Source organism: Triticum urartu, chromosome 5, assembly GCF_003073215.2.
Source record: "Triticum urartu cultivar G1812 chromosome 5, Tu2.1, whole genome shotgun sequence".
Classification (NCBI taxonomy): Eukaryota; Viridiplantae; Streptophyta; class Magnoliopsida; order Poales; family Poaceae; genus Triticum; species Triticum urartu.
In genome coordinates, this window is record NC_053026.1 from 611,900,751 (window position 1) to 611,928,069 (window position 27,319).

The following is a 27,319-nucleotide window of genomic DNA, read 5'->3' on the forward strand; positions in this document are numbered from 1 at the left end:
ATATAGGCATCATGTCCGAGACAAGTAGACCGACTCCTGCCTGCATCTACTACTATTACTCCACACATCGACCGCTATCCAGCATGCATCTAGAGTATTAAGTTCATAAGAACAGAGTAACGCTTTAAGCAAGATGACATGATGTAGAGGGATAAATTCATGCAATATGATAAAACCCCATCTTGTTATCCTCGATGGCAACAATACAATACGTGCCTTGCTGCCCCTACTGTCACTGGGAAAGGACACCGCAAGATTGAACCCAAAGCTAAGCACTTCTCCCATTGCAAGAAAGATCAATCTAGTAGGCCAAACCAAACTGATAATTCTAAGAGACTTGCAAAGATAACCAATCATACATAAAAGAATTCAGAAGATCCAAATATTGTTCATAGATAAACTTGATCATAAACCCACAATTCATCGGTCTCAACAAACACACCGCAAAAGAAGATTACATCGAATAGATCTCCACGAGAGAGGGGGAGAACATTGTATTGAGATCCAAAAAGAGAGAAGAAGCCATCTAGATAATAACTATGGACCCGAAGGTCTGAGGTAAACTACTCACACATCATCGGAGGATCTATGGTGTTGATGTAGAAGCACTCCGTGATCGATGCCCCCTCCGGCGGAGCTCCGGAACAGGCCCCAAGATGGGATCTCGTGGATCCAGAAAGTTACAGCGGTGGAATTAGGGTTTTGGCTCCGTATCTGATCATTTGGGGGTACGTAGGTATATATAGGAGGAAGGAGTACGTCGGTGGAGCAACAGGAGGCCCACGAGGGTGGAGGGCGCGCCGGGGGGTAGGCGCGCCCCCTACCTCGTGGCTTCCCTGTTGGTTGCTTGACGTAGGGTCCAAGTCTCCTGGATCATGTTCGTTCCAAAAATCACATTCCCGAAGGTTTCATTCCGTTTGGACTCTGTTTGATATTCTTTTTCTGCGAAACTCTGAAATAGGCAAAAAACAGCAATTCTGGGTTGGGCCTCCGGTTAATAGGTTAGTCCCAAAAATAATATAAAAGTGGATAATAAAGCCCAATAATGTCCAAAATAGAAGATAATATAGCATGGAGCAATCAAAAATTATAGATACGTTGGAGACGTAACAAGCATCCCCAAGCTTAATTCCTGCTCGTCCTCGAGTAGGTAAATGATAAAAACAGAATTTTTGATGTGGAATGCTACTAGGCATAATGAATACCTAGCATATTAGGATTATTTAAGCAAATTACCATGCTATTTAAGACTCTCAAAATAATCTAAGTGAAGCATGAGAGATCAATAGTTTCTATAAAACAAATCCACCACCGTGCTCTAAAAGATATAAGTGAAGTACTAGAGCAAAACTATATAACTCAAAAGATATAAGTGAAGCACATAGAGTATTCTAATAATTTCCGAATCATGTGTGTCTCTCTCAAAAGGTGTGTACAGCAAAGATGATTGTGTTAAGCTAAAAAGTAAAGACTCAAATCATACAAGACACTCCAATCAAAACACATATCATGTGGTGAATAAAAATATAGCTCCAAGTAAAGTTACTGATGGAAGTAGACGAAAGAGGGGATGCCTTCTGGGGCATCCCCAAGCTTTGGCTTTTTGGTGTCCTTCGATTATCTTGGGGGTGACAGGCTCTTGCCACTCCTTGTTCCATAATCCATCAAATCCTTACCCAAAACTTGAAAACTTCACAACACAAAACTTAAAGTAGAAAATCTCGTGAGCTCCGTTGGCGAAAGAAAACAAAACACCACTTCAAGTTTCTGTAATGAACTAATTCTTTATTTAAATTGGTGTTAAACCTACTGTATTACAACTTCTCTATGGTTTATAAACTATTTTACTAGCCATAGATTCATCAAAATAAGAAAACAACACACGAAAAACAGAATCTGTCAAAAACAGAACAATCTGTAGTAATCTGTAGCTAGCGCAAGATCTGGAAACCCAAAAATTCTAAAATAAATTGATGGAAGTGCGGAATTTATCTATTAATTATCTGCAAAAAGAATTAACTAAATATCACTTCCCAAATAAAAATGGCTGCAGTTCTCGTGAGCGCTAAAGTTTCTGTTTTTACAGCAAGATTAACAAGACTTTCCCCAAGTCTTCCCAACGGTTCTACTTGGCACAAACTCTAATTAAACACAAAAACACAACCAAAACTGAGGCTAGATAAATTATTTATTACTAAATAGGAGCAAAAAGCAATGAATAAAAATAAAATTGGGTTGCCTCCCAACAAGCGCTATCGTTTAACACCCCTAGGTAAGCATAAAAAGCAAGGATAGATCTAGGTATTGCCATCTTTGGTAGGCAATCCATAAGTGGCTCTCATAATAGATTCATAAGGTAATTTAATTTTTTTTCTAGGAAAGTGTTCCATGCCTTTCCTTAATGGAAATTGGAATCTAATATTTGCTTCCTTCATATCAATAATTGCACCAATCATTCTAAGGAAAGGTCTACCAAGAATAATAGGACATGAAGGATTGCAATCTATGTCAAGAACAATAAAATCTATGGGCACATAGTTCCTATTTGCAACAATAAGAACATCTTTAATTCTTCCCATAGGTTTCTTAATAGTGGAATCCGCAAGGTGCAAGTTTAAAGAGCAATCATCAAAATCACGGAAACCTAGCAAATCACATAAAGTCTTTGGAATCGTGGAAACACTAGCACCCAAATCACACAAAGCATAGCATTCATGATCTTTAATTTTAATTTTAATAGTTGGTTCCCACTCATCATAAAGTTTTCTAGGGGTAGAGACTTCCAACTCAAGTTTTTCTTCATAAGATTGCATCAAAGCATCAACGATATGTTTAGTAAAAGCTTTATTTTGACTATAAGCATGAGGAGAATTTAGCATGGATTGCAACAAGGAAATAGAATCTATCAAAGAGCAGCTATCATAATTAAATTCCTTGAAATCCAAAATAGTAGGTTCATTAACATCTAGAGTTTTGATCTCTTCAATCCCACTTTTATCAAATTTAGCATCAAGATCTAAAAACTTCGAATTTTTGAAACGCCTTCTAGGTAAAGGTGGATCATATTCAGTCCCATCATTATCAAGATTCATATTGAAAAACAAAGATTTAATAGGGGACACATCAATAACTTTTAGATCTTCATCTTTATTTTCAAAGGAACTACAGGAGCACGCTCTTATAAAGGAATCTTTCTTAGCACGCATCCTAGCGGTTATTTCTTTGCACTCATCAATGGAAATTCTCATGGCTTTGAGAGACTCATTGATATCATGCTTAGGAGGAATAGATCTAAGTTTTAAAGAATCAACATCAAGAGAAATTCTATCAACGTTCCTAGCCAAATCATCAACTTTAAGCAATTTCTCTTCAAGCAAAGCATTGAAATTCTTTTGTGAATTCATAAATTCCTTAACACTAGTCTCAAATTCAGAGGGCATCTTATTAAAATTTCCATAAGAATTGTTGTAGGAATTACCATAATTATTAGAGGAATTACTAGGATAAGGCCTAGGATTAAAGTTTCCTCTATACGGGTTGTTACCAAAATTATTCCTACCAACACAATTCACATCCATAGATTCATTATTATTGTCAATCAAAGTAGAAAAAGGCATATCATCAGGATCAAAAGAAACACTCTTAGTAGCAAATAATTTCATAAGTGCATCCAACTTTCTACTCAAAACATTAGTTTCTTCTATCGCATGCACTTTTTTATTAGTAGATCTTTCAGTGTGCCATTGAGAATAATTAACCATAATATTATCTAGGAGTTTAGTAGCTTCTCCTAAAGTGATTTCCATAAAAGTGCCTCCCGCGGCCGAATCTAAAAGATTTCTAGAAGCAAAATTCAATCTGGTATAAATTTTTTGTATAATCATCCACAAATTCAAACCATGTGTTGGGCAATTACGTACCATTAATTTCATCCTCTCCCAAGCTTGTGCAACATGTTCATGATCAAGTTGCTTAAAATTCATAATATCGTTTCTAAGAGAGATGATCTTAGCGGGAGGAAAATACTTAGAGTTAAAAGCATCTTTGCACTTATTCCAAGAATCAATACTATTTTTAGGCAAAGACGAAAACCAAGCTTTAGCACGATCTCTAAGCGGAAAAGGAAATAGCTTCAATTTAACAATATCATTGTCCACATCTTTCTTCTTTTGCATATCACACAAATCAACGAAGCTATTTAGATGGGTAGCGACATCTTCACTAGGAAGGCCGGAAAACGGATCTTTCATGACAAGATTCAGCAAGGTAGCATTAATTTCACAAGATTTGGCATCGGTAAGAGGAGCAATCGGAGTGCTAATAAAATCATTGTTGTTGGTATTGGTAAAGTCACACAATTTAGTGTTATCTTGAGCCATCGTGACAAGCAAGCAATCCAACACACAAGCAAACGAGGAACGGGCAAAAAAGAGGCAAATAGAGAGAGAGAGAGGGCGAATAAAACGGCAAGGGTGAAGTGGGGGAGAGGAAAACAAGAGGCAAATGGAAAATAATGTAATGCGGGAGATAAGGGTTATGATGGGTACTTGGTATGTTGACTTTTGCATAGACCTCCCCGGCAACGGCGCCAGAAATCCTTCTTGCTACCTCTTGAGCACTGCGTTGGTTTTCCCTTGAAGAGGAAAGGGTGATGCAGCAAAGTAGCATAAGTATTTCCCTCAGTTTTTGAGAACCAAGGTATCAATCCAGTAGGAGGCTACACGCGAGTCCCTCGCACCTACACAAAACAAATAAATCCTCGCAACCAACGCGATAAGGGGTTGTCAATCCCTACACGGTCACTTACGAGAGTGAGATCTGATAGATATGATAAGATAATACTTTCGGTATTTTTATGATAAAGATTCAAAGTAAAATAAAAGGCAATGAAAATAGCTAAGTGTTGGAAGACTAATATGATGGAAAATAGACCCGGGGGCCATAGGTTTCACTAGTGGCTTCTCTCAAGAGCATAAGTACTTTACGGTGGGTGAACAAATTACTGTTGAGAAATTGACAGAATTGAGCATAGTTATGAGAATATCTAGGTATGATCATGTATATAGGCATCACGTCCGAGACAAGTAGACTGACTCCTGCCTGCATCTACTACTATTACTCCACACATCGACCGCTATCCAGCATGCATCTAGAGTATTAAGTTCATAAGAACAGAGTAACGCTTTAAGCAAGATGACATGATGTAGAGGGATAAATTCATGCAATATGATAAAAAATCATCTTGTTATCCTCGATGCCAACAATACAATATGTGCCTTGCTGCCCCTACTGTCACTGGGAAAGGACACCGCAAGATTGAACCCAAAGCTAAGCACTTCTCCCATTGCAAGAAAGATCAATCTAGTAGGCCAAACCAAACTGATAATTCAAAGAGACTTGCAAAGATAACCAATCATACATAAAAGAATTCATAAGATCCAAATATTGTTCATATATAAACTTGATCATAAACCCATAATTCATCGGTCTCAACAAACACACTGCAAAATAAGATTACATCGAATAGATCTCCACGAGAGAGGGGGGAACATTGTATTGAGATCCCAAAAGAGAGAAGAAGCCATCTAGCTAATAACTATGGACCCGAAGGTCTGAGGTAAACTACTCACACATCATCGGAGGAGCTATGGTGTTGATGTAGAAGCCCTCCATGATCGATGCCCCCTCCGGCGGAGCTCCAGAACAGGCCCCAAGATGGGATCTCGTGGATACATAAAGTTACGGCGGTGGAATTAGGGTTTTGGATCTGTATCTGATCGTTTGGGGGTACGTAGGTATATATAGGAGGAAGGAGTACGTCGATGGAGCAACAGGGGGCCCACGAGGGTGGAGGGTGCGCCTGGGGGGGTAGGCGCGCCCCCTACCTCGTGGCTTCCCTGTTGGTTGCTTGACGTAGGGTCCAAGTCTCCTGGATCATGTTCGTTCTGAAAATCACGTTCCTGAAGGTTTCATTCCGTTTGGACTCCGTTTGATATTCTTTTTCTGCGAAACTCTGAAATAGGCAAAAAAACATCAATTCTTGGCTGGGCCTCCGGTTAATAGGTTAGTCCCAAAAATAATATAAAAGTGGGTAATAAAGCCCAATAATGTCCAAAACAGAAGATAATATAGCATGGAGCAATAAAAAATTATAGATACGTTGGGGACGTATCAGGGTGCAATAGCAACAATTTCATGTTTAACATAAGGAACTATAGCGAGTTCATCTCCATAAGCATAATTCATATTGGCATCTTGGCCACAAGCATAGCGAGCATCATCAAAAAGGGATATTTTAAAAGAATCAATGGGATCATAGCAATTATCATAGTATTCATCCTTCGGTAAGCATGAAGGAGAATTAAACAATGTATGAGTTGAAGAGTTACTCTCATTAGAAGGTGGGCACGGGTGATCAATCCGCTCTTCCTCCTTTTGTTCTTCGCTCTCCTCCTCATCTTTTTCATCCAATGAGCTCACAGTTTCATCAACTTCGTCTTCCATAGATTCCTGCAAAATATTAGTCTCTTCTTGGACAGCGAAGACTTTCTTAATAAGCGCATTAATATAGGAATTATATTCATAATTATCATAGCAATATTTTAGGATAGCTAAATTTTCAGGCCTATAAACATCATCATCAAAAGCTTCATACTTTTCAAACAAAGATTCAATTTCATAAGCACCCTTAAAAGCAACAAATTCTTCTATTTGTTCCACATCATAGTAATCATATATACCATTAGCATAAGAAGCTAAGGTTTCATTATCATTAAATTCACATGAAAAGGGAAGGTGTGGAGCCTTTATCCTAGAGCAACAAGTATAATCATATCTCAAGCATAGTAGCCTAGCATACCAATACAATATATAAATTCGATCCCATAATAGTTTCCCTTTTTGTGTCAAGTGATAATCCCTAAAGTATTCATGTTGATCCAACGTTACTCCCATTACCATATTGAATGAGGTTTTCTCAGGATTATCAAAGTGGTACATAATTTTTTTCACATATTGAGCATCGAGGGTTTTAGGAGGTTCCCCATCTCCATGAGCAGCAAGTACACCTAATTTTTTTGGTATTTCGTGTTCCATATCCATAACTAAAGATAAAGAACAACTAAGAACATCAAATAAAAATTACTTAGTGATAAAGCAAACAAGCACACACGAGAATATTCACCCCACGCTATTGCTCCCCGGCAACGGCGCCAGAAAAAGGTCTTGATAACCCACAAGTATAGGGTATCGCAACAGTTTTCGATAAGTAAGAGTGTCGAACCCAACGAGGAGCTAAAGGCAGAACAAATATTCCCTCAAGTTCTATCGACCACCGATACAACTCTACGCACGCTTGATGTTCGCTTTACCTAGAACAAGTGTGAAACTAGAAGTACTTTGTAGGTGTTGTTGGATAGGTTTGCAAGATAATAAATATTACGTAAATAAAAAGTAGGGGCTGTTGTAAGTAAAGAAGCAATAAAGTAAATATAGCAAGTGTGGAAAAGTGGTGGTAGGAGTTGCAAAATTGTCCCTAAGCAATTGACTACTTTACTAGACCGATAGCAAGTTTTATGTGGGAGAGGCCACTGCTAGCATGTCATCCCTGACTTGGAATTCTATGCACTTATGATTGGAACTATTAGCAAGCATCCGCAACTACTAACGTTCATTAAGGCAAAACCCAACCATAGCATTAAGATATATTGGTCCCCCTTCAATCTCGTATGCATCAATTTCTATGCTAGGTTGAAGCTTTTGTCACTCTTGCCCTCCAATACATAGTCCTATCAACATACAACTAACCCTATGGTGTGATCCACGCGCGCGCTCATATTATGGGCACCAAAGCACAGCAACATAACCACAAGCAAATTAAACCAATCAAAGCAATTCATCAACCACCGATAGGACAAAGAAAATCTACTCAGACATCATAGGATGGCAACACATCATTAGGTAATAATATGAAGCATAAAGCACCATGTTCAAGTAGAGGGTACAGCGGGTTGCGGGAGAGTGGACTGCTGTAGATAGAGGGGGGATGTGATGGAGATGTTGGTGAAGATGGCGGAGGTGTTGATGTAGATCGCGGTGATGATGATGATGGCCACGGCAGCGTTCCGGTGCCACTGGAAGAGAAGGGGAGAGGGGGCCCTTCGTCTTCTTCTTCCTTGACCTCCTCCCTGGATGGGAGAAGGGTTTCCCCTCTGGTCCTTGGCCTCCATGGCATGGGAGGGGCGAGAGCCCCTCCGAGATTGGATCTGTCTCTCTGTCTCTCTCTGTTTCTGCGTTCTCAGATTCTACCCTTTCACCGTTTCTTATATTCCCGGAGATCCGTAACTCCGATTGGGCTGAAATTTTAACACAATCTCTATCCGGATATTAGCTTTCTTGTGGCGAAAGAAGGGCACAAACCGCCTTACGGGGTGTCCACGAGGGTCAGGGGCGCACCCAGGGGGTGGGGCGCGCCCCCTGCCTCGTGCCTCCCTCGGGCACCGTCTCACGTGGATTTTTCTTCCCAAAAATCATATATATTCCAAAAAAATCTCCGTTGGTTTTTATCCCGTTTGGACTCCGTTTGATATGGATATTCTGCGAAACAAAAAACATGCAACAAACAGGAACTGGCACTGGGCACTGGATCAATATGTTAGTCCCAAAAATAGTATAAAAAGTTGCCAAAAGTATATGAAAGTTGTAGAATATTGGCATGGAACAATCAAAAATTATAGATACGACGGAGACATATCAATTCTTGATTCGGCGATATTGTTGGATGAAACGGCTCAGACCGACATTACGCGCACGCTTATACGAGACTGGTTCTACCGCCGTGCTTCACACACAGGTGGCTATGGGCGTCTGTTTCTCCAACTTTAGTTGAATCGGTTTCGATGAACAGGGTTCTTTCTGAAGATCAAAAAGCAATCACTATACTATGTTGTGGTTTTTTATGCGTAGGTTAGAACGGTTCTTCCTCAGCCTGTAGCAGCCACGTAAAACTTGCAACAACAAAGTAGAGGAAGTCTAACTTGTTTTTGCAGGGTATGTTGTGATGTGATATGGTCAAGACATAACGAGATATAAATTGTCGTATGATACGATCATGTTTTGTTGAAGTTATTGGCAACCAGCAGAAGCCTTATGGTTGTCTCTTTATTGCATAAGATGCAAGCGCCAAATAATTGCTTTACTTTATCACTATGCGATAGTAATAGTTGCAAGAGAAATAGTTAGAGAGACGACCATGTGACGACACGTTGATAGAGATCAAGATGATGGAGATCATTGTGTCATGCCGGAGACGATAGAGATCATGACTGTACTTTGGAGATGGACATCAAAGGCGCAAGATGATCATGGCCATGTCATGTCACATATTTTGATTACATGTGATGTTTATCTTTTATGCTTCTTATTTTGCTTAGTACGGTGGTAGCATTATAAGATGATCTCTCACTAAATTTCAAAGTATAAGTGTTCTCCCTGAGTATGCACCGTTGTGATAGTTCATCGTGCTGAGACACCACATGATGATCGGGTGTGATAAGCTCTACGATCACATACAACAGGTGCAAACCAATTTTGCACACACGGAATACTCGGGTTAAACTTGACGAGCCTAGCATATGCAGATATGGCATCGGAACACTGGAGACCGAAAGGTCGAGTGTGAATCATATAGTAGATATAATCAACATAGTGATGTTCACCATTGAAAACTACTCCAACTCACGTGATGATCGGACATGGTTTAGTTGATTTGGATCACGTGATCATTTAGATGACTAGAGGGATGTCTATCTAAGTGGGAGTTCTTAAGTAATATGATTTATTGAACTTTAATTTATCATGAACTTAGTCCTGATATCATTTGCATTACTATGTTGTAGATCAATAGCTCGCGATGTAGCTCCCCGTTTAATTTTGATATGTTCCTAGAGAAAAACTATGTTGAAAGATGATAGTAGCAATGATGCGGACTAGGTCCGTGATCTGAGGATTATCCTCATTGCTGCATAGAAGAATTGTGTCCTTGATGCACCGCTAGGTGACGGACCTATTACAGGAGCAGAGATAGACGTTATCAACGTTTGGTAAAGCTCAGTATGATGACTACTTGATAGTTTAGTGCACCATGCTTTACGGCTTAGAACCGGGACTTAAAAATGTTTTGAAATGTCATGGAGCATATGAGATGTTCCAAGAGCTGAAATTGGTATTTCAGACCCATGACCGAGTCGAGAGGTATGAGACCTCTGACAAGTACTTTGCCTACAAGATGGAGGAGAATAGCTCAGCTAGTGAGCATGTGCTCGGAATGTCTGGGTACTACAATCACTTGAATCAAGTGGGAGTTAATCTTCCAGATAAGATAGTGATTGACAGAGTTCTCTAGTCACTATCACCAAGTTACTAGAACTTCGTGATGAACTATAATATGCAAGGGATAACGGAAATGATTCCCAAGCTCTTCGTGATGCTGAAATCGACGAAGGTAGAAATCAAGAAAAGCATCAAGTGTTGATGGTTAACAAGACCACTAGTTTCAAGAAAAGGGCAAAGAGAAGAAGGGGTAGTTCAAGAAGAATGGCAAGCAAGTTGCTGCTCAAGTGAAGAAGCTCAAGTCTAGACCTAAGCCTGAAACTGAGTGCTTCTACTGCAAAGGAAACGGCCGCACAGGAGGCATCATACTACTTTCAGGCAAAAGTATAAACATAGCCTTATAAAATTTCATAAAAGCATTGTGTTTACAATGAGAATACATATCACTCAAACATAATATTCTTCGAGCATTGGGCCTCTATCAAACGAGCACCCTCGAGAACTTCCTCGAAATAGTGCTCGGCAGCCACTCGGCCTATGGCCGAACCCTGCGCCGCAACAGTGGTAGCGTCCATCTCCGCCCAGTATGCTTTAACACGGGCAAGGGCCATCTGCGAGCCTTCTATGCACGTCGATCTCTTCATCGCATTAATGCGCGGCACCGCACCAAGGAACCGCTGCACTAAACTGAAATAACTATTCCGCTTTGGTTTTTCCGGCCATAGCTGATCCACGACAGACCTCATGGCGAGTCCGGACAACCTATTTAGTTCGGCCCATTCGGCTAGCTGATCAGTCAATGGAAGCAGACGCTCTGGAACCTTGAATTGCGACCAGAACAGCTTGTCCACTTCACGATCTGTTTGACCTTGGGAGTATTTTGCCGCATCGGCAGCGCTCGCCTCCAAGTCCATATACGCATCTGTTGAACTCCACAGCCGATCCAGATGGGACCGTGGATCTCCCAACTTCCTCCGTAGCATGAAGGGCTTCCCAGCCGCAATATCCCCGGCATCCCGCAGCTCCTCCTTCTTCGCTCTCATAGCAGAGCGGGTGTCTTTCTCCGCCATCGTGGCCTTCTCAAGGTTCGTTGCCTTCGCTCGGTTTTCTTTTTCAAGGAGCCGGCAATGGTCGGCAGTGTCTTTTAGTTCCACGGCCATCTTGGCCATCTTCTCTTGGCTCTCGCAATGTGCGGCCTTCTCGGCTTTCAACTCTCCGGCCGCCTTCAAAGCAGCCGCATTACTAATCCTCGCTTGTTCCTTGGCTCGGGCAAGTTCTGCCCACAAGGTTTCCACGGTGGCAGCTCCATCTGCAGTCACAACATATTAAAGATACTGGCATCATGCTACTCTTACTATGTGGCGTTCACCAGATAATAACACTTACCTTGTGCCTCGTCAAGCCTCTTGTTAACAGGCCCGATGTCGGCGTCTGCCGCATCCAGTTGCCGTTTTAATTCGGCAAACTCACTAGTTCGGCTAGCCACCGGAGCTTCCACCACCTGCAGATAAGGGCAGTCTGGTTATTGCTTGGGACTATGATCCTCTGTTCGCCGCTGTTCTCGACGACAACCAGAGTCTCAGGGGCTACTATCTACACAGGGCACACCTAACATGTGCAGTACTATCACATATTATCTCACGTACCTCAAAGCCTGTCAGTAGACTCATAAAGGCTTCATGTAATCCGCTTTCGGCGGACGAAATTCTCTCCATCACCGTACCCATCAGCGTACAGTGTTCTTCTGAGATGGCCGCTCGCCCCACCAGCTCCCTCAGAATGTCCGACCGCATACCAGACGGTGCCGGACTCTTTTGTTTGCTCTCTTCGGGAGCCGGACGCTGGGGACTTCGGGGGTCTATGGGATTATCTTCTGGCCTCACCGGATCCGGAGAGGCCCTCTGTGACGACACTTCGGGGTCGCCCGCTTCTTGAGCGGAGGAGTCCGGGGGAGGCGTTTCGCTCTCCATCATCTCTGGAAGAAGATCCCCCGAAGACGAGCTCAGCTGAGAGGGGCTAAGGCCCGAACTGCAAGATATATGCGGTGGTTATTTTCACAGAAAAAAAGATAGCATACCTTCACTATTAAAGTATTTTGGATCACTTATGACTCGTTGGAGGGCTGATCCCCCCGCGGACTTTGTGCGGCAAAAGCACCCCCTGAGGCAGGACACTCTGTGGGAGACTTCTTCTCCCATTTGGAGGCCTCGGCTTCCGGATCCTCGCAAGCAGTCCTTTTCCTCCCCCGGTTATCCTCCTTCATGGAGACGCTCATTCCCTTGGTTGGAACTGTCAGTGATGGGGGTCCGCGTCCGCCCGTATTATCCCCCCCCCCCCGTATCTTCCTTCGAGGGCTCCGGGCAAGGTGCGACCTCGAGCATCTTTTCCAATATCGGATTTTCCAAACCCTCAGGGAGGGGGGCCAAACACCGAATCATCTTCGCCTTTGTTAGCCAGTCCTGGTCAAAGAGCGAACTCTCAGAAATAACTTCATGATGAATAAAAGACAGTGTGTTCGGCCAGAGGATTTCTTACTTGTTCGGCGGCGCAGTTGCTGCTCAGGCCCACGTCCTCGGTAATATCTGGACACTCTACTTGAGGTCTGAAGAATGACTTGTACATCTCCTCGTGCGTCAGGCCGAGGAAACTTTGAATGGCACGCGGTCCCTCTGGGTTGAACTCCCACAAGCGAAGGGGCCGGCGTTTGCAAGGCTGGACTTGACGAACCAGCATAACTTGTATTACCACAACCAAATTAAAATCTCCCTCGAAGAGATCTCGAATGCGGCTTTGCAGTATAGGCACGTCCTTAGCTGGACCCCAGCTCAGACCTCTGCTAATCCATGACATCAGTTGTGGTGGGGGGCCCGAGCGGAAAGCGGGGGCAGCTGCCCACTTGGCACTTTTGGGAGCTGTGACGTAAAACCACTCCTGTTGCCATAATTCAGACACCTTTGGAAAGGAACCTTTCGGCCATGGAGCTCCTGCCATCTTGCCTATTGATGCACCTCCGCACGCTGCATGTTGCCCCTCGATCATCTTCGGCTTCACTTCAATGGTCTTGAGCCACAGGCCGAAGTGAGGGGTAATGCGGAGGAAGGCCTCACACACAATGATAAATGTTGAGATGTGGAGAAAGGAGTCCGGAGCTAGATCATGGAAATCTAGCCCGTAATAGAACATCAAACCCCTGACGAAGGGATCCAGAGTGAGGCCTAGGCCTCAGAGGAAGTGGGAGACGAACACGACGTTCTTGTTGGGTTTAGGAGTAGGGACGACCTGCCCTCGAGCAGGCAGCCAATGCGAAACCTCGGCGGTCAGGTATCTGGCCTCCCTCAACTTCTTGATGTCCTCTTCCATAACGGAGGAGGGCATCCATCGGCCTTGAAGGCTGGATCTGGACATGATTGAAGATTCAGAGCACCTAACCTGGGCTTTGGGTGTTGGAACTTGAGGCGGGGGAAGGGTTCGATTAAGCACGAGAGGGAAAAGGCGAAAACCTTGTCCCTTTATAAAGAGGGTGAATATCAAGCGTCCTCTCCGTAGCAATTTAGGACTTGCCTATAATCTAGGAGTCCTAGACACGGTTGGGTTACCCACGACCGCATTAATGAGAATCCCGTAATTGGGGGAACACGATCTCTGCTTTGACAAGACGTGTCAAGAAATCGCCTCGCGTTATGTGTGGAGTTGGTTGAAGAAAAATGGTTCGAATAATCACCGGGCCATGACATAGCGTCATGCTGCCAAAATAAGTCAGCAAATTGGATTTGCGAAAATATCATTCTCTCTGCGGTGGAATGTGGAACTTATTTTGCAGGGTCGGACACTATCCTCGTATTCAAATTCTTCTATGATGTATTCGGAGAAGGAACCCGCCTTGCAATGCCGAAGACAATACTGCGCGCCGGACTCATCGTCATTGAAGCCTGGTTCAGGGGCTACTGAGGGAGTCCTGGATTAGGGGGTCTCCGGACAGCCGGACTATCTCCATTGGCCGGACTGTTAGGCTATGAAGATACAAGATTGAAGACTTCGTCTTGTGTCCGGATGGGACTCTACTTGGCGCGGAAGGCAAGCTAGGCAATACGGATATGTATATCTCCTCCTTTGTAACCGACCTTGTGTAACCCTAACCCTCTCTGGTGTCTATATAAACCGAAGGGTTTTAGTCCGTAGGACAACAACCATAACATACAATCATACCATAGGCTAGCTTCTAGGGTTTAGCCTCTCTAATCTCGTGGTAGATCCATTCTTGTACTACCCATATCATCAATATCAATCAAGCAGGACGTAGGGTTTTACCTCCATCAAGAGGGCCCGAACCTGGGTAAAACATCGTGTCCCCTGCCTCCTGTTACCATCTGGCCTAGACGCACAGTTCGGGACCCCCTACCCGAGATCCGCCGGTTTTGACACCGACAGACCCCATGGAAACTCATATTGCTTTCACTGAGTTTGGACATCGGAATGCCCATTCCTTTCAACGTCTCTGCATACAGTATATTCAGGCCACTGCCAACATCCATCAAAACCTTAGTCAGTCAGGTGCCTTCGACTACTGGTTCGACCACCAATGCTTGCCTTCTAGGGGTGGCTATGTGCGCTGGGTGATCGGACTGGTCGAATGTAATGGCAATCTGGGGCCACTTCAAATAACTGGGTGTCACCGGAGCGACCATGTTCACTTCTCTGTTGATGACTTTCAATCGACTTTTACTCTCAACATCAGTGAAAATCATCAGAGTGGAATTCACGTGAGGATAACCATCATCATCCTCTTCCTCGTCCTCAACCTTGTCTGCTTCTTTCTCCTTTTCCTTGGGCTGTTTCTCTCGGAATTGCTGGATTAGGAGTCGACAATGTCGAGTGGCATGCTCCGGGTAAATGAAATTACCCTCTTCATCTTTTTTTGTGTGAATGCGGCATGGTAAATCCAACACATCATTTCCATCTTGACCTTTTACTTTATTGGGGTTCCACGGCCCTTTGGGCTTCCCCTTGAACTTTCCTTGAGTCACGGCTAAGGCTTCACCAGGAGCGGCTAGCTCGGCTTTGTGCTTCTGCTTCTGACTGGAGTTTCCTCCTCTGGTTTCGTGGGCGACTGTTTTGTGCTTGCCACTCCGGAGTCGGTCTTCTTCTTCACCATTGGCGTACTTGGTGGCAATTTCCATCATTTGAGTCAGAGTCATATCTCTTGTCCGACCGAATTTCAGATTCAACTCCCGATATTTGACGCCTTCTTTAAAGGCACAAATTGCCTGATGATCAGACACATTCTCCACCGTGTGGTGCAATGTGATCCATCTCTGGATATAGTCCCTCAGAGTTTCATTCGGTTTCTGAACGCAACACTGTAATTCTGTCAACCCTGCTGGCCGCTTGCAAGTACCTTCAAATGTCCTAACAAATACTCGAGCAAGATCTTCCCAAGTATAAATACTACTAGGTGCTAACTGATTCAGCCATGCTATGGCCGAGCCCTCCAGCATTAGAGGAAGGTGTTTCATGGCCACTTCGTCGTTGCCGCCACCAATCTGAACAGCCACTCGGTAGTCTTCAAGCCAAGTGTCAGGCTTGGACTCACCAGTGAACTTACTGACTCCAGTCGCCAACCTGAAGTTGGGGGGAATCACTGCAGCCCTGAGGGCTCTGCTGAAGCACTCCGGACCTGAGACATGCACTCTGCTGCTGGTTGGTAGATCTCTGTCATGACCTTCTCGGTGAGCTTTGTTTCTGTTGACCAAGCCCTGAATAAGAATAGATCTCGCATCAAAGCCTGGCTCTCTGGGGTCGACTGGAATCCCTCGCCCAACACTGTGAGGACGCCTGTCATCATGTTGCCGAGGCACGTATGATCCACTCCTTGGGGGAGGTGTGGGCACTCGACGACGATCATCGCGATCGATTCGGTGATCATACTCCTCAGGGTTTCTGTACTGATCTCGTCGATCTTCACGTCCCTCACGCCTCGGGGGCGATCTTGGGTTGTGAGCCGACTGAACTGTGTCTGCAACCACGGATCTGCTGTGAATACTATTCCGCGAATGAGATACTACTATGTTCTGCTCACCCGCGGCTCGGAGCAAGGCCCAGATCTGCACCAAACCCCGACCAGCTTCTGACTGGGAAGGTTGAATTAACTCCGCTATTCGGGCCGCAGCTGCGAGATTCTGGATTGGAGTTCGGTATACCTGAGTCGGAGGCGGAAAAAGTTGACATCGACTGGATTCGGGAGCACGCTCGTCGAGTGTGTGCTGGAGGTTCTCCAGTCGAGTGCGCTCAGCCAAGTTGGCCAGGCGCGCCTCCTCCAAGGCCTGGGCCTCAGGGGTTCCTCCAACGATAGGAGTGTGAAGTGCATCCATGTTCCAGCGGCGAAGTTCTTCTCTTCACTGCAAAGAGAGGGGTTCGGGGCGGTACTCTTCATGAACACGGGACGGATCACCGCCCCCATCGCCTCCGTCTTCACGGGTGAAGCCAGGAGGACTGCGTGGTCCATTGACCATCAAAACTTCCGCCGCAGGGTCGCTACTGTCGCACTCGGATGCAGTCTCTACGGAGCCAGTCGACAGATCGAACAGACCGTAGAGGGTTTCATCAGGCTCGATTGCCGCGACTTGGGGGTGGCCGACTGGCGAGCCACCGCATGCTTCACCCACCGCTGAAGCCTCGATCGACCGGAACGTTTGCTCCGGCGGGCCGCAGGGAGGGGGGAAGCCACAGGAGCCGACCGATACTGGGTCGACGGCTGCCGCGGGAGGACGCACGCGCGAAAGTGCGTTGACCCGCGGACGGGGAGTGCGTCGACGTCGAGTGGAGCCTCCTGAAGCCAAGCGGAGTCGTCGGCGACAAACACGAGCGCGCCGAGACGGATCTCGCGGCCCTCAGCCAAACCTCCACCTGAAACCATGATGAAGGGGATCGGAAAAATTGCAACTTCTCCAAAGAGTCGCTAAGACACCTCCCTGCGGTGGGTGCCAACTGTCGTGGTTCTAAGTCTGATAGTAGAATGGGGGGTAGGAATGTAGAGGCAAGATCCTAGCTATGGAGGAGTTGTACACACGAGTTTTACGAGTTCAAGCCCTTCTCGGAGGAAGTAACAGCCCTATGTCTCGGAGCCCGGAGGCGGTCGACTGGATTATATGCGTGTGTGTTACAGGGGGTGCGAACCCTTGTCCCTGAGGAGGGGGGTGGCTTGTATAGAGTTTGCTAGACCCCTCCCGCCGTCAGTTACAAAGGGTTTAAGGTACATAAAGATGGAGATGTTACTGGTAACGCCTGTAATAAAAGTACATAATGACCATTAAGGCTATGACTTAAATCCCGACCGTTGCAGAGTGGAGTGGCTCTAGATCTTCTGGTAGTCGAGTGGTTGTCCGTACGGTCGAGTGTCTTCAAGACTGTCGAGTGCAACATGGCTTCATGGTCGAGTGGATGATGATTTTTCTTCGACTGCTTTTGGTTCTTTTAGAGATGTCCTTGGGGAGGGTATCTTGGACAGATCCATGACCCTACCCTAGGTACATGGCTTCATCAGCGCTTCCTGCTAAAAAGTGCTGCAGATATTAGCAGCAGCGCTCTGCACTAAAGCACGCTACTTCTAGCCATGTATAGCAGTAGTGTGGGACGACAGGCGCTACTACTACACGTTAGCTGTAGCGTCTTATCAGTAGCGCGTCGTCCCGTGCTACTGATAGGCAAAATACCCGCGCTACTGCTAGGGTTTTTCCCTAGTAGTGATAGCAACGAGCAGGGAGAGTGTGTCCACGTACTCTCGTAGACCGAAAGCAGAAGCGTTTAGTAACGCGGTTGATGTAGTCAAACGTCTTCGCGATCCAACCAATCAAGTAACGAACGCACGGCACCTCCGCGATCTGCACACATTTAGCTCGGTGACGTCCCTCAAACTCTAGATCCAGCTGAGGCCGAGGGAGAGTTTCGTCAGCATGATGGCGTGGTGACGGTTATGATGAAGTTACCGACGCAGGGCTTCGCCTAAGCACTACGACAATATGACCAAGGTGGAAAAACTGTGGAGGGGGGCACCGCCCACGGCTAAAGATCAACTTGTGTGTCTATGGGGTGCCCCCTCCCCTGTATATAAACAAGGGGAGGAGGAGGGCCGGCCACAAGGGGCGCGCCCAAGGGGGGATTCCCACTCCTACTAGGAGTAGGTTTCCCCCCTTTCCTAGTCCAAGAAGGAGAAGAAGGGAAAGAGGAGAGAAGAGAAGGAAGGAGAGGGGGCGCCCCCCTTCCCATTGTCCAATTCAGACTGTGCAAGGGGGGGGGCGCCACCTCTGGCCGGCCCTCTCTCTTCTCCACTAAGGCCCATTATGGCCCATTAATCCCCCGGGGGGTTCTGGTAACCTCCCGGTACTCCGAAAAATACCCGGTACACTTCGGAACCATTTCGGTGTCCGAATATAACCTTCTGATACGTCCATTTTGCATCATGCTTTTATATCGATATTTATTGCATTATGAGCTGTTATTACACATTATGTCACAATACTTATGTCTATTCTCTCTTATTTTACAAGGTTTATATGAAGAGGGAGAATGCCGGCAGCTGGGATTCTGGGCTGGAAAAGGAGCAAATATTATAGACCTATTTTGCACAGCTCCAAAAGTCCTGAAACTTCACGGAAGTCCTTTTTGGAATTAATAAAAAATACTAAGCAGAGAAAGTTCCAGAGGGGGGCCACACCCTGGCCACGAGGGTGGGGGGCGCGCCCTACCCCCTGGGCGCGCCCCCTGCCTCGTGGGCCCCCTGGTGGCCCTCCGATGCCCATCTTTTGCTATATGAGGTCTTTCATCGAGGAAAAATCAGAAGCAAGCTTACGGGACAAAATTCCGCGGCCACGAGGCGGAACCTTGGTAGAACCAATCTAGGGCTCCGGCAGAGCTGTTCTGCCGGGGAAACTTCCCTTCGGGGGGGGGGGGGGAAATCATCACCATCGTCATCACCAACGATCCTCTCATTGGGAGGGGGTTAATCTCCATCAACATCTTCACCAGCACCATCTCATCTCAAACCCTAGTTCATCTCTTGTATCCAATCTTTGTATCCAAACCTCGGATTGGTACCTGTGGGTTGCTAGTAGTGTTGTTTACTCCTTGTAGTTGATGCTAGTTGGTTTACTTGGTGGAAGATCATATGTTAAGATCCATTATGCATATTAATACCCCTCTGATTATGAACATGAATATGCTTCGTGACTAGTTACGTTTGTTCCTGAGGACATGGGAGAAGTCTTGCTATTAGTAGTCATGTGAATTTGGTATTCGTTCGATATTTTGATGAGATGTATGTTGTCATCCCTCTAGTTGTGTCATGTGAACGTCTACTACATGACACTTCACCATTGTTTAGGCCTACAGGGAGGCATTGGGAAGTAATAAGTAGATGATGGGTTGCTAGAGTGACAGAAGCTTAAACCCTAGTTTATGCGTTGCTTCGTAAGGGGCTGATTTGGATCCATATGTTTCATGCTATGGTTAGGTTTACCTTAATACTTCTGTTGTAATTGCGGATGCTTGCAATGGGGGTTAATCATAAGTGGGATGCTTGTCCAAGTAAGGATAGCACCCAAGCACCAGTCCACCCACATATCACATTATCAAAGTACCAAACGCGAATCATATGAACGTGATGAAAACTAGCTTGACGATAATTCCCATGTGTCCTCGGGAGCGCTTTCCTTCATATAAGAGTTTGTCCAGGCTTGTCCTTTGCTACAGAAAGGATTGGGCCATCTTGCTGCACCTTATTTACTTCTATACTTGCTACTCGTTACAAATTACCTTATCACAAAACTATCTGTTACCGATAATTTCAGTGCTTGCAGAGAATACCTTACTGAAAACTGCTTATCATTTCCTTCTACTCCTCGTTGGGTTCGACACTCTTACTTATCGAAAAGGCTACGATAGATCCCCTACACTTGTGGGTCATCAAGACTCTTTTTTGGCGCCGTTGCCGGGGAGTGAAGCGTTGTAACGCCCCGGACACACCCGCCGGTGGTCGTTACTCCTGGTGGGATCTAGACTGGCCCCACAGATCAATACTAGTCTTTTCTGCGCACTTTGTCCTCACTCATGCGCACCCGGGAGCAACTTCCCGGTCAGTCACCCATCCTGACACTAGTCCAAGCTGAGCATGCTTAACTTTGGAGTTTTGTCCTAATGGGCTCCCGGAAAAGAAGGAATTCCTTATTGATATGAGTAGTCTATCATCCCTATTAAGCCATGATATCACATACACCCCCACTCAGAGGAACCGACGTCCTCGTCGGGCCACAGGAACGTTCCCTCTTGGCACATACGTCTGTGCATCCAGTCCGGTACATGTGCCATGCCTGGTGCCACGACGGGTCACAAACGTCATGAACAACATGACCGCGCACCTGTCTGCAAACATCCGTGTAACCGCGAGGGTTGGCTCTGATACCAACTTGTAACGCCCCGGACACACCCGCCGGTGGTCGTTACTCCTGGTGGGATCTAGACTGGCCCCACAGATTAATACTAGTCTTTTCTGCGCACTTTGTCCTCACTCATGCGCACCCGGGAGCAACTTCCCGGTCGGTCACCCATCCTGACACTACTCCAAGCTGAGCATGCTTAACTTTGGAGTTCTGTCCGAATGGGCTCCCGGAAAAGAAGGAATTCCTTATTGATATGAGTAGTCAGTGTTGATTCCATACCTTTCCTAAGTAGTGTTCTCATATTTCTATGTGAATACTAATCCTTCTCGATCATCGAGTTTGTCATTTCAATTTCTTCTCAACCGGTGAGCTTCCCTTCATGTGGATCCGATCACTTCAACAGTTGCAAGATCCAATCTCAGTTCTTCTCAACAGTGTTCATTTCATTCGTCCCAAGCTGCCTTTGTTTTCCCCCCCCCCCCCCCCTTTTTTTTCAAGGACTCAGATTTCTTGATCAAGTGTCCATCTTATTCATCTGAAGTCTCTTCTTTCTTTTCTTTCAATGTTCTTACCCGGTGTTTCTCATGAAGATCCTGACGGAACCTCAAGTTCATCATTATTCATTCTCTTTCTTCTCTGGTGGAACCAATTCAAGCTTTGTTGATCATATCCTTTCCTCGTTTCAAATACCTTCTCATGCCGGTGCAATTCTTAATCATTCACCTCTCGCTATTCAATTGTTCCGGAGTGCTGAAGATATCTCGAAGATTCGTGTTTCCACTCTGCTTTCGTTCAAACTTTTTCGAGAATGTTATCTCATTCAAGTCATTTAACTCAACCGGCGCAATCTATCTTTTAAATCATTCAACGGTGTTTCTTTTCAGTGGGCCCTAACCCACAGGTCTTTTTCCAGGATCTTACCTGACTCTTCTAATTTTTACCGGCGTCATTCTCAAATTCTTTTCCAAGTTTGACGTTAATATGAATTTTCCATCAGTCAAATGCTTTTCTCCAAGATCTTTCTTTTCTTTTCATTGTTGGTTCAACCTTTCTAATTTTCATCCCGGAGTATCTCAACAATTTGGTGGTGTTTCTCATCGTCATTCTCAGATTTTGAAGACCGAAGAAGAGTTTCTCTTAAATCTTGCTCCATTCTTTTCAAGAATCGTGGTTCTAGCTTGATGTCTTCCTCTCATAAGTGTTTTCTTTGTGACTATTCTTTTCATCCTTCTGGGGCAATTCAGTAGTCTTTTCAGTTTGATTCTCCGGATGCCATCAATTCAGGTTTATTCATTCACAGCTTTCAGTTGTCATTCTCCAATCTTACCGGTGCATCGTTCAAGTGATCTCTAATCAGTTCGTGATCCCTTCGTTCCCATGTATCTAGATTGTCTCGAGTATCTTCCTTCATTTCACAATTCTTCCCGATGTTCCTTTATCTTTTCTTCGGTCATTTTAATTCTTACGGTGGTTCATTCAGGATTCTCTTCCTTCGTTTATCATATCAATTCATTCGTTATTTCAATCCTACCGGTGTTTCGTTGAAGACCTTATCAGGTTGTCGATATCTCTCTTAATCCTTTTCAACGAGAATAAGTAGTATGCCAAATCCGTTGCTTGTCATCAATTTAAATTGATGAAGGATAAGCATAATGTAATTCTTATTCTTGTTTCATCCAAGCGATTAATTCCCTATTCCGGAGGTTCATAAAAAATTCTTGTTTCCATTTGTTCATTCTTCTTTTCCAGAGCTCCAAGTTTTCTCCTTATCTCGTCGCGGAGATTCATCTCAATCGGTACAAGGATTCACCATGTGTTTTCAACTTCTCGTTCCTTCCGTTTGATCATTCTTTTGTTTAACGGAGTTCTTCATGAAGGTTCTACATGATGGTTCATCAAGGATTTAATTCATTCTCAAAGTTTTCATCGAGATTCTTTTCTAAGGAGCTCAAGTATTCTTCATCTTGCAATCCGGAGTGCAATTCTTTCTACCGTATCATTAGAGGTGGTATTATGTCATTCTTGATAATTGAGTTCGTGTCTCATGATTCAAAAGTTGTCCCGAATGACATATTTTAAACCCATCATTTCAATTCATTCATGAGGTATTTTAAATCCATCAACCTCTTCGTTGGAGTTATCTTGGGTTATATTTCACCTAAAGCTTTCCCTAAGGATTGTAGCTATTATGGTGCTTACAATTGACCCAAGTTCTTTTATCCTCCCGGGGGTATAAGTTCCTCGTCTTCTTGTTCATACCAATCCAATTCTTTTTCCGTGAGTGGCAAGTTGTCACCTCATAATTTTGAGATGTCTTCTATAAGTACATATCAAGCTTATCCTTTTCGTTGATGGTTTTCCAACAATTCCGTTCGACCCTTCTCCTAAAGATGCTTTCAAGCTCATTTGAGGTAGAAGATGTTGTTTTCTTCTCCGTTCTTTTGATTCCATTCTTTTATCTCTTTACGGAGGCATTGAGGTGTTGCTCTTTTCACTCATCATCTCGGATTGTCAGGACCATGTTTTTTTCGTGCTTATCCTTTTAACCGGAGTGTCATGTCCTCTTTTCAAGTATCCTCTCATCTTGTCAAGTTCAATGCCTTCCATTTACAGGCGGAGTGCTGTCCAAATTATATCATTCTTATTCCTTCCCTATCTTGTTTTAACCGGAGTATTGTGCCCCTTTGCTCAAGTTCTTTTCGCCTTGTCAAGATTTGCATCTCTTTTCAACCGGAGTGTTGTCCGAATTTGCTCTTCCTTATTACTCTTCCCTACCGGAGTGCTTTCAACTTTGTTCTTCCTCGTTCCTCTTTCTTAACGGAGTGCTTTCTACTTCGTTCATCTCCTTGTATTTCTTTTCTCGAATTGGCTTAACCTTTTCAAGGTTCTTTGGTTTCACACATTCGTCTACGAAGCAACTTAGTTTTACTTCTCATCTTCTCTTCCGTTTTCCCTCCGGTGCCATTCTAGATCTCGGGACGAGATCCTCTCGTAGTGGTGGAGTGTTGTGATGCCCCGAGACCGTTGCGCCAGGTGTCTTCCAGTTATTCGTTGTTGTTGCCTTGTCATTTGCTTGCGTGTCGCATCTTGCCATGTCATTATGTGCATTGCATCATCATGTTTTCAAAACTTGCATCCGTCCCGGCCTCCCTGTTTCTTCCTTTGTCCGTTCTTAGTCCAGACACACTTGCACGCGCCCGCGGCATGTCCGAAATAGTATTTTATAAGTGGCCAGAAAAATGTTCTCGGAATGGGATGAAAGTTGGCGTGTGATCTTATTATAGTGTAGATAGACCACCTGTCAAGTTTCATCGCATTCAGAGTTTGTTTGATAGCCCAACCGTTAAACTATAGCGGCATTATAGCCGGTCTAACGTCGGACGTTTTCGGTCTCCGGAAACAGTCGCCGGGTCTCTCTCTCTCTCTCTTCTCAGCTCAAAGCTTTCTGCATAGTCCGCTGTCAACCGTCAGACCCCGAAACCCTTTGTGCACAGTGCATCGACCCCTCGCGCGTGTCCGAAACTTACCCGAACCCGACCCGGACAGTTGTCACCGTTGGGTCCGGATCATCCCCAAACATCTACAAAACGTCTCCGTTTTGTTAATTGGACTTCCTAACATATTTTTTCCGTCCGTTCGATTACGATCGGAGGGAGAAGATAGCCCCTAGCCTAACCTACCCGCTATATATATTAGTCTATCCGAAGACCAAATCCCTAATTTCTAGGGATCCTTCGCCGCCGCCACTCTCTTCCATCTCCCTCGGGATCCTTTTTCGATCTGCTCCACCTCGTTTTCTACAGCCAACCAACCCGCATCGCTCGCCGATTTCCTCGTGCCCGAGGCCTCCAAATCACTCCTCGCCAGCAACCAGCGCCACCAGGTCGTGCCCTGCGCCCTTCCTCCCCTGCTCCTTTCCCTTCCTTCTTTCTCTCCCTCTTACGCGCAAGCTCTCCCCGTGTTCTCTTCTTCACAGGGAACCGAGACGCCAGTGCCGCCGTTCCTCTGCTTCGTCTGCTTCCAGTAGGACCACGAGGCGCGCCCGCAGCCCCGTACGCGTCGTCGTCGTCGTCTTCGTGCAGCAGCCCAAGCGCTGCCGCGAGCCCCGCCTGCTCCTTCAAGTCTGCCGCCGTCTCCCAAGGCCCTCGGCTCCGCCGCCCCGCCAAGTTCCACACCGCCCCGTCTGCTCGTTCTTGCTGTCGTCGCCGCCAAGACCTTGCCTCGCCGGATCCACCGCCCATTGTCGGGAATCGGTCCCCGACGACCTCGCCTCACATCCGGTGGTCGTCTCGTCGTTTTGTGTCGCCGGAAGCACCAGCGCCGCCGCCCCTTGACTTCCTGGAACGGGCGCATCCCCAAATCCCGCTCGCTGTGTCCGTTGACTTCGTCGCCAGCCGTGCGGGGGCCACGAGAGCGCCAGGCCCAGCTCGCCCGCGCGAAGACCCCCCCCCCACCTCTGTCGCTTTGCCTGGGCCGCCTTCTCTCCATGCTGCTCGTCGTGGGCCACACGCCTGCCGGCCCAGCTGCGCCTTCTCCCGTCCTAGTCCATCACCGAGCCGGCCCAAGTGCCGTGGTGAGTAGCTCAGTTCAACCCAATGCAGCCCGTCCTGTTTTTTTCCTGTTGCTGCGAATTTAGCTATTTTCCAGAGAGTGCCTGTTTTGCAGAAAACACCCTAGTCTTCATGCATTTCATTACTCACAAACTAAGCATCACATGTAAAAAAAGTTGTATATGAAACTTGCTTAGAATTTTGTCTAGTTTAATAATATTCAACTTTCATGCATGTTTAAAATGTTTAAAATGTTGTTTGTTTAAATTTGCTTAAATAACTTGCTAAAATGATTTAATTCATAACTAAATAATCGTAACTCCGAATTTAATAAACCTTATATGTAAATGGGGTAGAAAAATGCCTAGTTTAACATGATGCACTCATCTAGCATGTTTAACAACTCTAAAATTATGTTTAGGGCAGAACAGTACCAAACCTAATATATGCATATGAGGAGTTTCCGGACTTGTTGTTTTGTTGTTCCGGCCTCATTTAAACTTGCCTAGATTAGATAGTTTCTTCATGCTTCACCTCCTGACATGTTTAACAACATTTAATATTGGTGAGTACATAACCAAGAGAGAACTAAATAATTGATGTGGTGTTTCGTCAATATGCAACCCGTTGCATATTGAGCTCCACTTAATTTGTAGTTTTGGTTGTTGCACTTTGCCATGTCATGTATCATTAAACCGGACATGCATCATACTTGATTGTGCATCATGCCATGTTTATGTGATGGTTGTTTACCATGATTGTTTGCTTCTTTCCGGTGTTGCTTCTTTGGGTTGGTTCCGATAACGTCGTGTTGTGAGGATTCGTTCGACTACGTCCGGTTATCTTCTTCAGGGACTCGTTCTTCTTCCTTGCGGGATTTCAGGCAAGATGACCATACCCTCGAAGTCACTTCTATCTTTGCTTGCTAGATGCTCGCTCTTTTGCTATGCCTATGCTGCGACACCTACCCCTTGCTATATCATGCCTCCCATATTGTTAAACCAGGCCTCTAACCCACCTTGTCCTAGCAAAACGTTGTTTGGCTATGTTACCGCTTTGCTCAACCCCTCTTATAGCGTTGTAGTTGCAGGTGAAGATTGGAGTTTGTTCCACGTTGGAACATGGATATTTTGTTGGGATATCACAATATCTCTTATTTAATTAATGCATCTATATACTTGCTAAAGGGTGGAAGGCTCGGCCTTATGCCTGGTGTTTTGTTCCACTCTTGCCGCCCTAGTTTCCGTCATATCAGTGTTATGTTCCCGGATTTTGCGTTCCTTACACGGTTGGGTTATGATGGGAACCCCTTGACAGTTCGCCTTGAATAAAACTCCTCCAACAATGCCCAACATTGGTTTTACCATTCGCCGCCTAGCCTCTTTTTCCCTTGGGAGTCGCGCTCCCAAGGGTCATCATTATTTTACCCCCCCCCCCCCGGGCCAGTGCTCCTCTGAGTGTTGGTCCAACCTATCAGCCGCCGGTGACCACCAGGGGCAACTCTGGGCTGGCCTACCGGAAGTTTGGACAATCTGAGTGTGCCCTGAGAACGAGATATGTGCAGCTCCTATCGGGATTTGTCGGCACATTCGGGCGGTGTTGCTGGACTTGTTTTACCATTGTTGAGGATGTCTTGTAACCGAGATGCCGAGTCTGATCGGATTGTCTTGGGAGAAGGAATATCCTTCATTGACCGTGAGAGCTTGTGATGGGCTAAGTTGCGAAACCCCTACAGGGATTTGAACTTTCGAAAGCCATGCCCGCGGTTATGGGCAGATGGGAATTTGTTAATGTCCGGTTGAAGAAAACCTAAAGTGAATCTTAATTAAAATACATCAACCGCGTGTGTAACCGTGATGGTCTCTTCTCGGCGGAGTCCGGGAAGTGAACACGGTGTTGGAGTTATGTTTGACGTAGGTTGCTCTAGGATCACTTCTTGATCATAGATTCTTGACCGTGCTTTTGCCTCCTCTTCTCGCTCTCATTTGCGTATGTTAGCCACCATATATG

At 45.4% G+C, this 27,319-nt stretch overlaps 1 protein-coding gene across 1 annotated transcript in view; it reads left to right on the forward strand.

Annotated features, from left to right (window-relative positions):
- The window catches only part of LOC125507534 (proline-rich receptor-like protein kinase PERK9), a 144,154-nt gene extending 118,554 nt beyond the window's left edge, over window positions 1-25,600 (forward strand). The window contains exons 2-3 of the mRNA XM_048672087.1: window positions 24,487-24,642; window positions 24,736-25,600. Coding sequence (XP_048528044.1) covers window positions 24,487-24,642; window positions 24,736-25,340 — 761 coding nt within the window. The 3' untranslated portion in view covers window positions 25,341-25,600. The remainder of the gene's footprint in view (window positions 1-24,486; window positions 24,643-24,735) is intronic.
- Window positions 25,601-27,319: the final 1,719 nt, after the last annotated feature.